Source organism: Nelumbo nucifera, chromosome 5, assembly GCF_055504915.1.
Source record: "Nelumbo nucifera cultivar China Antique chromosome 5, China Antique-T2T, whole genome shotgun sequence".
Taxonomy (NCBI): domain Eukaryota; kingdom Viridiplantae; phylum Streptophyta; class Magnoliopsida; order Proteales; family Nelumbonaceae; genus Nelumbo; species Nelumbo nucifera.
In genome coordinates this window covers 38624688-38635992 of record NC_142653.1, presented here as the reverse complement: position 1 = coordinate 38635992, position 11305 = coordinate 38624688, and the positions used below count along the sequence as shown (strand labels likewise).

The 11305-nt window shown below is 42.4% G+C and overlaps 1 protein-coding gene across 1 annotated transcript in view; it reads right to left on the bottom strand.

Moving 5' to 3' along the window:
- Positions 1 to 8166: 8166 nt before the first annotated feature.
- Positions 8167 to 11305, bottom strand: part of LOC104606684 (glucose-inhibited division family A protein) — a 59527-nt gene continuing 56388 nt past the window's right edge. Inside the window, exons 11-13 of the mRNA XM_010272009.3 lie at positions 9287 to 9504; positions 9091 to 9183; positions 8167 to 8851 (exon numbers count right to left, since the gene is read on the bottom strand). Of these exons, the coding sequence (XP_010270311.1) occupies positions 8660 to 8851; positions 9091 to 9183; positions 9287 to 9504 (503 nt within the window). The 3' untranslated portion in view covers positions 8167 to 8659. The remainder of the gene's footprint in view (positions 8852 to 9090; positions 9184 to 9286; positions 9505 to 11305) is intronic.

Here is an 11305-nt window from a genome sequence, read left to right as displayed (position 1 = left end):
CTTCCTCCTGATTTTCCATATTTCATATAAGCAATAGTCAGCTTAGTGTTGTTTCAATTTATTTATTTTATACGAAAGCAGAAAAGTGCATGGTCCAAACATAGGTTTCTGCTTGATTGCATTGGTGGTGCATTAATTTTCTTTTGGTATGAGGCTGAACTACACAGATGATTTTCAAATGTGGTGTACAAGTGGTCTAATGTATTAAATACCACCAGATCCCCAACATTGTACAGGGGACAATGATGTCTTGGTAGCAGCTACAGTTGTTGACTGTTGGTTTTTTCCAGTTCACTGTTCAGGGGAAGGGTTACATTTTACATCAATGACCTGAAATATTTATTAATTGAGCTCTGATGAAGACAACGGATGCATTTATGTTTAACTGAAGAGAGAAACAGTTGTACCATTTTCTTATGTTAAATAGCAACCTGGCTGGTGATAAGGAGTATATTTCTTTGATATTAATCATTGATCCTGCTATTATTTTTTGCCTAGCAGATGTTGATTTCGCATTCAGTGAACTTTTTGTTGTACATTGTAATCACTTGGTTGTCTTGATCGCATCTCAGTTGTGCCTTCGATTAATCATCTTACACTAGTCATGGAATGTCTGATGCATTTGGTGGCTCCGTGTGGTTTATTCCGCTGAAAATAAACGAAGTAGCGTTGGGACCAGATCATTCTTGATCCTTCTTATGATGTCTACTTTGTAATCTACACTGTTGATGAAGACATGGTGCTTATTCAAGGATTATCACAAATCCAGAGGGGGGAAGGAAGGTTAATCTCATGTTTGTATATGATAGGTCATCTGTATGAGGCAACCCATGTTTGTTATAAATTTTGTCTATATCTGGAATTGAAAACCTGTCTACACGCCAACCTAATTACAACTGACCTCTACTCCAAACGAAAAGCACGAATTGAAAAAAAAAAGTATCATGCTGAATTAGAAGGAAATGAAACATCAACTCTCAACTAGTTATTTATTTAGCAATCAAACACTAGAGACACCTATTTAAGTAGATAATGTAAACTTGATGTTCTCCTGAAAACAAGTACTGTTTGAGCAACATGGTCTCCTTCAATTACTATACTAGCAAGTAAACCTATGTGCATGGGATTGAATAAAAAACTGATTAGAGTAGGGTTGGCAAATTTGGGTCCAGGCCAGGGTTAGTCTTGGGTTGACTCTTAAGTTGACCCAACCCGTCTATAGAGAGTAATGGTGTTTATTTTTGATGAATAACTGAAGTATTTTATTGATTAATATCAGAAAAGTGAAAATATTACAAACCTTTGGTAGGGTAGCAATTACTGATCTACCCCAATATCAAGTAGTTGTTACAAGAAATCCCAATACAATTGATCCCTATTAACCCCTTGCTTAGTTAAATAATCAGTTAACCTATTTGCAGAAATGTGCACCCATTGTGTCTTTATAGCCATGTTCCTTGTATTCAATCTGTTTAAGTTCATTTCTGTAACCCCAAACTGCTTTATTACCATTTTGCAGCCAACAAATTACAACATAAGAATCACCTTCTATGATGAGTTTTGTGATATTCAGTTCTCTTGCCTGCTATAATCCCTGTAACACTGCAAGAAGCTCAGCCCTTTCAGAGTTCCCACTTCCCATGGCCAATTGGTCCTGAAAACATAACAACGCTTGCACATTTCTAAACACCCTCCCAACCTGAAGGGCCCAGGTTTCCAATACTTCTACCATCAAAGTTTAGCTTGATGAATCCCTCAGATGGTGTCCAACATCCAAGGAATATAAACCTTTGGTTTCTTTGATGAAGATGCTGCAATTTCTCTCCACTTCCTCCACAAATCATCATGTGTATAAGCAGAGAATAGCTCCATAACTTAACCCAGTGCACCACCTTGGCCAATTAGCAGTGATGAATTTTATAAGAGAAAAAATAAGACATAAAAGGGTTTTGATGTGGCTTCTTATATTTTTAATGATTTAATTTAAAAATAGATAACCAAGAAATGAGAGGTCCGTTTGAGCTCTGTGGTGAGACGACCCTTTACTTTCCCTCTTTCCTCTTTCTAATACATAGATTGGAAGTTTTGCTTAGACTACAGTTGAAAGAAATCCACACTGTAGAGAGGTTAGAATATGAAATGAAGCATCAAATTATCATCTGTTCTATTCTATTTCCATTTTAATGGCTGACCAGAAAAGGGAAAGGAACACCATTTTAATTGCGGGGTTGGAACCTTATCTAGGAAATACTACCTTGAACGATTTTTCTACAAGGTTAGGTCATCCCAAGTTGTTGTATATTAACAAAGAGTCAAGCATCCAAAACTGCTAGCAAAACTTCACAATAAAGAAAAGAAAAAAGAAGCAGACTTATGACCTCTCCTTCAATCCTAGGGATGGCCATTTCTACTCTACTCTCCCTGATGGGAGGTTTTTTTTTTTTTTTTTTTTTCCTTGAAGGATGGGTATGGGTAGGGTATGGTATTAAGATAAAACTGACCCTCCCAACCCGCATATTGTTGGAAAATATATACATTTTATGTACTAGGTGTAGAATTTAATAATATTTTGAATTTTATATGAAGAGTAATTGATAGTTTAAGCGTTCTCTACATGTATTAATCAAATAATTAGAAATTTTGTTGTTTATTTATGTTATTTTACTTATTTATTGTTTATATATGACAAAAAATAATAGGAAATTAGATGCCTAACCCACCCCTACCCTTGAATGCCGGGAGGGGGGGGGTTAAGGTTCGGGAGGGTTTTGTATTTTCACATACGGGGAGAGGAGGGTTTGGATTCTCAAAATCCAACCCATAAGTGTTTTGGGGCAGGTACGGATTGAGAAATTTAGGAAGGCGGGTAAGGTCTAAAATTTACAAAATTCTCCCCGGTGCTCTGTTGCCATCCCTATTCAATCCTGCATTGGTATATTTGCAGAATCTATAATGGTTTTGTGTACTCAAAACCTATGCAAAAAACCAGAAGCTCCCTTCTGGAAACTGCACCGCCATGTTTGCAGAATCTACAAATGGGCACAAGTTTTGAATCAAAGGAAGCTATTTTGTTGTCATTACTGGTCCCGATTGGTGATAAGGAGGTTAACTGTGAATGGAGAGAAAAATGTAGAGGAGTTTGGGTGATAAGGAGGTTAACTGTGAATGGATTTCATGTTCTATGCTGATATAGATGAATTCTCTGCCAAGAAAAGAGAGAGGATGGCCTGATGGGCTATAATAAATGGATCTGTAGGTTTAGTTTGATGTATTAACCCATCTTCCAAAGAAAGAGAAGAGCTGCAATTAAGATGAACCCAGGAAACATATTTGAGTGCCGAAAAATTGCAAGATCTAAAATCAATAGAATTTTCTACACACACATCTAATCTATCTGGGCTGCAGATCTGCAGGAGGATTAGGATCTGGTGGCTTTAGATATGAATATCGAAGAACAACTGAATGATACAAATACGGAGCCTCTGAAGATGTATCATGAGATCATAGAAATGCAGAGATGGGAGAAACAAAAAGAATAAACGAAAACTTCCCGAGGTGTGTTTATCCATCTTGTTCTTCATCCCAGATCCAACCAGCTGGTGCAGTAATGAATCAAAAACTCTTGTTAGCCTGTATGATCTATCTCTGATGAATTCAAGTGCATTGATAAGGCCAATGGCAATTCATCACTTTCTTGTGATTTGTGAAGATATGTTATCATAGTCGGCGCTTGCAGCACTTGATGATGACGATACCTGGTGATCATCATCATCCTGTTCCTGGTTCGAGGTTTGTAGTTCACCCATCACGACAACGGATCCAAAATGGAGGCGCCACCCTCCTGTTACGGTCTGACACAGGCTTAGCCTTGCCTATGCTTGGTAGGCTTACGCTAGGGACATCACCGTCATTTTTGCCTGTAAGATTTTTGGGAGAATTGATGTCATCTTCAGGCAGACCACCAAAAACTTAACGTACTCTTTGAGGAGGGGTGGTCGACCTCCTTGGGTGCCTAACCTTAGCACTCCTAGACTTTCATCCCTTGCAGGGCGGCCTTGGTTAACGGCTAGCATGGCTACCGGGGTTCCTCATTGGCGCACACATGCTCATGGGGACAGTGTTGGACCAGCACTGCGCTACCGACACTCAAGGGAGGCTTGGCATGCGGGCCTGGCTCAAGCATGACCCTTCACCTCGCCAGCCCCTTGCCCAAGCTGATTGAGCTATCCCGTTGCCCCTAGTGCACGGGTGTGTTCCGGCCCAAGCGGTTGCCTATCATCATGGCACACAGGTGCCTGTCATCATCGATATATAGGAGACCCTTCACATCGGTGCCAAGTCACCTCCTCGGCCATAGTCGCCTTGCATTATGGTCATCCCCCTTTAGCACGTAAGCGGCGCCTCCCATGGACCAGTTTGAGCCAGTAGAGTGCCCCGGTCATTGGACTTGAGGTCATGATCCAGTGCTACTGACTTTGGTGGAGCCTTCCCATCGGGCAACTCCTAGCCTCTAAGCGTATAAAGGCTTGTCCTGGCCTACCTTGGCCTGGACGCTGCACGGATTTCTTCTGCTGTAGAACTACCCCGTGACAATTGGTATCAGAGCGAGCTAGCCAATTGCAGCCGCAGTTGGTTTTCAGCAGATTAGCCCAGAGCCAATTGAAGCGGTCATCACGACAAGCAGCAAATTGTGGGGTGCGGTCCCTAGGCACTTCCACCCAGGATAGAGCAGAATTCAGATCAGGCCTAGCAAGAGGCCATTTCATTGTTCGTGTCCCCATTCCAATGACCCTAAAACAACTTCCCTTGCGGTGGTAGACGCATTGGTTGTTGTCCTCATGCGGGGCAGACGCGTGAGCCTTGATAGGAATGTGGGTACACTAGCCGTTGGAGCATAGCGGCCCTACACCGGCAAAGTATTAGGTGGACATGCTCAGTTTTCAGGTGGATCACTTGCAGCAGTAGAAGCGCATCACAAGGTGAGTGCATGTTCGGCAGCTCATGGGTAAAAGTTGCTACACTCGTGTTCAAAGCGGTCAGGTCTCCTTGAGGCAGTAGCAGTGGGGCCCCCTTGGAGTGAAGATGTAGCTCGAGTCGGTGGGGCGAAGCGTAGTTTCGAGGGCCAAGAGAGCATAAGCCATGGCTAGGTTTGAGTAACCCGAATCGACGAGGTGAAGTCTGCAGGCCAGCATGGTGAAAGGGTACCCAAGTCATTGCCAACATGAGTAGACCGATCAACGTGTTTGGTAGCATCACTGAAAAGCTACCAAGAAGACGGTTGAACCTTGAGGTAAGATGATACATGGGGCGAACCTCCGCGAAGCACCACACACATTTCTTCGAGGGCCCTTCTTTCACAGTTCAACAGCATAGCCATTGTGCGGTTTGAGTAACCTCAACACAGGGGGTGAAGTCCAGGCAGGCCGACATGGTGAAATGGTTCCGTCCCTATAAATGGACACCAACATAGGCAAGACCCGGGCTAGCCAGACGAGCCCTGGAACTGGCAAAGAAGTGGATGACGCGGGACACAGGTGCCCATTCACGAGGAAGACCATTGTCGAGGACGACAATGGATTGAGTGGGGGAGCCTGTTATGGTCTGACACGGGCTTAGCCTTGCCTACGCTTGGCAGGCTTATGTTAGGGACATCACTGTCATTTTCGCTTGTAAGATTTTTGGGAGAATTGATGTTATCTTCAGGCAGACCACCAAAAGCTTAACGTACTCTTTGAGGAGGGGTGGTCGACCTCCTTGGGTGCCTAACCTTGGCACTCCTAGACCTTCATCCCTTGCGGGGCAGCCCTGGTTAATGGCTAGCATGGCTACCAGGGTTCCTCATGGGCGCACACATGCTCATGGGGACAGTGTTGGACCGGCACTGTGCTGCCGATACTCAAGGGAGGCTTGGCATGCGGGCCTGGCTCAAGCATGACCCTTCACCACGCTAGCCCCTTGCCCAAGCTGAGTGATCTACCCCGTTGCCTCTAGCGCACGGGTGTGTTCTGGCCCAAGCGGTTGCCTATCATCATGGCACACAGGTGCCTGTCATCATCGGCATTCAGAAAACCCATCACATCGGTGCCCAGTCACCTCTCCGATGCATAGTCGCCTTGCATTATGGTTGTCCCCCTTTAGCGCGTAAGCGGCGCCTCCCATGGACCGGTCTGAGCTAACAGAGTGCCCCGACCATTGGATTTGAGGTCATGATCTAGTGCTACTGACTTTGGTGGAGCCATCCCATCGGGCAACTCCTAGCCTCTAAGCGCACAAAGGCTTGTCCTCGCCTACCTTGGCTTGGACGCCACACGAGTTTCTTCCGCTGTAGAACTACCCCCATGACACTTCGCTGCCAGAGTTGGAAGCGTCATCTACTGCATGTGTAGCATCGCCCACATTAATAGTTTGTGCCCCAGAATTTGCACCACCGCCACCCCACCCACCACCACCACCACCACGGTCAGCAAGAGCTACACGACCACCAGCACCAGCACCAATACCAGTAATAGCAGAACGGGATATGCATCTATACAACAATGTAAGAAACCAAAAAAACCAAGGAATTCCCCACAAGGACCGTCCCGGCAACTGGGAACCAGGTAATGCAAGGAGCGTACAATAATAGGATTACTCCGACTATGACAGCCAAAAAAAAATGAAGGAAATGAGCCATATGCAGATGTTGCTAGTTGTCTTTGGATCTGGAACTGGCATTGATGGTGAAACAAAGAAATCAGAGAGAGCTGAGGACGAAAATTTGGTCTTTCTCCTCCTCTTCGTCCATTTGAATTTTATGTAACAATGGTTATCTTGGCAAGATGAAAACAGGATTCATATGAGATGGGCTGCAACTTCCTCTGTATCTTGCGTTTGTCTGGGTAGTGGATGGGTTTCTGTTGTTGCAGGAAGCCTGAGGAATGGGATTTCACACGGTGGACAGATTCAACAGGTAGTTTACGTAAAACAAGGTTTAATTAAAGAAACCCACGACATGGAATGACGGAAACATGAGAGAGACATTGACTACTGTGTGTACATGAAGCCACCTGCCAATTTGATCACCTTGTCTAGTTCTTGGGTGACTAAAATTTATATCCTCAAACACAGTCGTGGACCATGTCTATAAATAGAGATCAGATCCATTTCATTATGAGAGAACATGTTCTGAATCTTAAAGGAGCTATTTGCAAATTACGGGATGATTCTTTTAAATGCTGGCTTCCTTGTGAGCGTGAATATCCAACATATCGTGCCATGATCCCTCAAGTGAAACTGAAATATGAGTTCAGCATTGAGGAACTTGTCATTTGCATTTTCATCAATGTTGCCACAGGAGAATCTTTGCTGTATATGGAGACGTAGCTGAATGTGATTGGGTTGTCGTAGCCCCTGGTTGGCTGGTTATGAGTGTTATAACACCATTGTAGTCAAAATAAACTTGGCATAGGCGATATTCATGAATCATGAGCGATTAGGACACTAATTTATAATTTCTACCCAAAATCTATACTTTCTTTGTTACTTGGTTAATAAGGGGTTAGGCCAAATGTAGGTATCGCTTGATACTATAGGAAAGAGTAAAAGTGAAAATCCTCAAAACAGTCATACACTGTCTACAGAGAGTATGGCTGAATTTGGCATTCCTTATTTTTAAGACTTATCTCTTTTTTGCAGTTAAAATGCCCCTATGAACAGTGAGTTTTAAGTGCAAAAAGGAGATAAGTCCTTAAAATAAAGAATGCCAAATTCAGCCTAAAGTAGGTTTGCCTGCATTAACATGGCGATCACAGTCATACACCAATGTCTATAGAATATACCACGAACCTTTCGATGTCAATTGTCATCTGATGGATCCTCGCCAGAAGCCATATAGAACGACCGCGCTTGTGCTTGACGTCTTGAGATGTAAAAACATACTGTAGAAAGATAAAATTAATAGCCCATACCTATCTCCTTACAATATTGAGGAATTCTCATAAGAAACCAGCTCCATGAGGTACTCTGCTCGCCCCCCCCCCCAAGCATCCATCCATCCATTCGCCTGCCCATGGACAGCAAATTTGCTTCCCCTCAAGCTAGTTAAAATAAATGTAATATTCACCAAATAACAAAAAAAAAAAATCATCAAAAAAAAAGAGGAAGATGTAATGCATTGCTCAATGAGAATAAGATAAAATACATAAGCCTTATTGAAAGAGGAAACGATTATTCATGCACATTTAGTGAGATTTGATCATACTAACAGGAGATTCATCATTCATGCCTTCACATTGTCATCCAACATTTGTATTCACCCATCCAGTTTCCTCTAGTAGACAAAGAGACATGCATTCTAAGCTTTGCTTGTGTTCAATGGTGTGCAGATTTTGGACCAACCAAAGATCTCAATGGTCCCCTCTTGAAGGAAAGCAAGGAAGTTCCTGTCTGTTGCCAACAGCTATATTCCATCCACAGGCAGCTTATCTAATGCCAGTAAGTTCCTAGAACTAGAAGGCACTCAAAAGAGATAAGCCCAAAGAATAACACTCTTCCAACTCTTCCATTTGCTTCTTTTTCACAAGGTCCATATTCAAAATTGGAGCCCTTGATCATCACCTATATAACCAATAATGTGTATCAGAACCTGTGAGGAGGGGGCATTGAGGATATACCAGTCATCTTAGGAGGTTGTCTGAACAGCAGTGAAGTTAGAGGTCTGATCAGTTTCAGCCATGACAGACATCAGCACTTTTTGCCTCTTCTGTTCTTGTGCCTTCCTTCGGTTGGCTTCTAGGATAATGAGGAGAGCAGTAATATCAGCAGGGCTCACACCACCCACTCTGCTAGCTTGGCCTATTGTCTGTGGTCGGACCTGAGAGTGATAATGAGGAGAGCAGTAATATCAGCAGGTCTGATCAGTGTCTGACATGCATGACCAAACAAATTTGACATGACAATTCTTAAAATGGATTTTCCTTTTTAAATAGTATTTCTTCAATTAATCCGTTTAAAGTGGAATCACAATTTATTCTCTAATATCTAGCAAGAGGTGTTCCTAGGAGATCCATAACACATAACTTTGTCACTTAATTGGATAATTCAATTACACACCTTAGAAAGTTTTTCACGTGCTTCCAAGGACAAAGTTGACATTGTGAAATAATCCAGGTCTTCTGGAAGTGCTCTATGCTGTTGATGAGCAATCTACACGTAGACAAGAACCGAGAAATTTCAATATGATATGTTTTACCAGAAGAGAAAAAGGAAATGAAACTCATGGAAATTCATCACCAAAAAATCAGCTTACCTGTTGGAGTTGGATTTGCTGGCGCGTAATAAAACCTTCATACTTGATATCAATCTCTACACATTCTTTCTCCACCCGAGACAGGAGTTCATTTCCAAAACCATGCTTATCAAGAACTTTATATTCTGTATGTGGTTTCTTTAGGAGAGACTCTAATGTTGAAAAATTTTTCACAGGCTGACCAGACAACCGAGTAACATCGGAAGCCAAATCTCCCCCTTTAGAAAGTAGACAAAGATAATCAAGTTTCAGCCATCCAAAAATGAATAATAGTCTGTATAATATTTAACTTAGAAAAATATCTGGAGGTACAACATTGAGATTATAGGACGAATGACTAGAGGCAAGAATTCAATGCAACTTGGGTGGGCGTAGGTTGAGCCCAGCACACAAGGCTCCTCTCAATGCTGGTCTGGAGAGGGATAGATGTACACAGCCTTGCCCCTGCATATACAGAGAGGCTGTTTCCAAGATTTGAACACTGGTCACCCAGGTCGGAATGGAGCAATCCAACTGTTGGGCCAAGGCCCACCCTTGTCCTAGGTTGAGCATATATTAAAATTTGAATATTGCTCTTGGTCCCAAAAACTCCAAAACCAACCCGTGGCTGAGTTGGGCTGAGCATACACATACACCTCTTTCCTCTTCTTTCCTGTCCATCTCTTCTTTCTGAATTCCTTGACTGCCATTTGAACTTGAAATTCCTTTTCCTTGGGTGACTAATCTCTCAAGATACTCTTACCTTCCATTTGGAATTTCCCCCCTTTTCTTTAATGTTTTTACCTTTATCCAACTATCACACAAGCCCATGTGGTTAAAGGTAATTCTATGAGTTGAACAGTTTTCTGGAAACTGGGGGTTGGTTTTGGCTTTCTGTTTTTATATTTGCCTAGTTTCAATTTCCAAACCATCTTTAAAAGGTCTCTCCCCAACCTTTTTTTTGTTGATAGGTAATGGTTACTATTAATTAGAAAAGATAAAATTATAACAAAGAATTGAGGAGTTGTTAAGAGATCTGTTATGCAGGAGAGAAGAATGGAAGAAGAGAGAAGAGAGAACTGAGAGCAAAGATGCTACTGGCGGCGCAGCTTTTTTAATATATATACTAGGGCGACAACTAAAATAAAAAAGAGTAAAAGTACAATAGTACCCCTGCGGTACTATACATAGGAAAAGTAACAACTGTTAACACTCCCCCTCAAGTTGGGACATAGATGTCAATCATGCCCAACTTGTCACATAAATCTTGATACCGTGAGTGGTGTAGTCCTTTTGTAAAGATGTCTTCAAGTTGATCCTCAGAGCTGACATAGGGAGTACACACTTCCCCTGTGATAACCTTCTCTCTGATAAAATGCTTGTCGACTTCGATGTGCTTAGTTCTATCATGTAGCACAGGGTTAGCAGCAGTGTTTATGGCTACTTTGTTATCACAAAATAGGGTCATAGGTCTGTCCATTGGAAAACCCAACTCACTCAACATATTCTTTATCCACATAATTTCAGCCACTCCATGAGCCATTGCTCGATATTCAGCTTCAACACTGGATCTAGCTACCACACCTTGCTTTTTGCTTCTCTAGGTAACTAGATTTCCTCCTATGAAGGTACAGTAGCCACTAGTTGACTTTCTGTCATTTAGGGATCCTGCGCAATTTGCATCAGTATACACTTCAACTTTTAAATTCCGTGCCTTTGAAACAACAAGCCAGCACCTGGAAAACTTTTAAGGTATCGGAAGATTCTTTCTGCTGCTTCAAGATGAGTGGTCATAGGGGCATGCATGAACTGGCTAAGGACACCAACTGCATAAGCAATGTCTGGGCAGGTCATAGAAAGATAAAACAATCTCCCTATAAGTCTCTGAAACTGTTTCATATCCTTGATAGGTTCACCTTGGATGTCACCTAATTTATGGTTAGGATCAATAGGGGAATCAACTGGCTTCACTCCCATTTTTCCTGTATCCTGGAGTAAATCTAGGACATACTTCCTTTGAGAAATGAAGATACCCCTTTT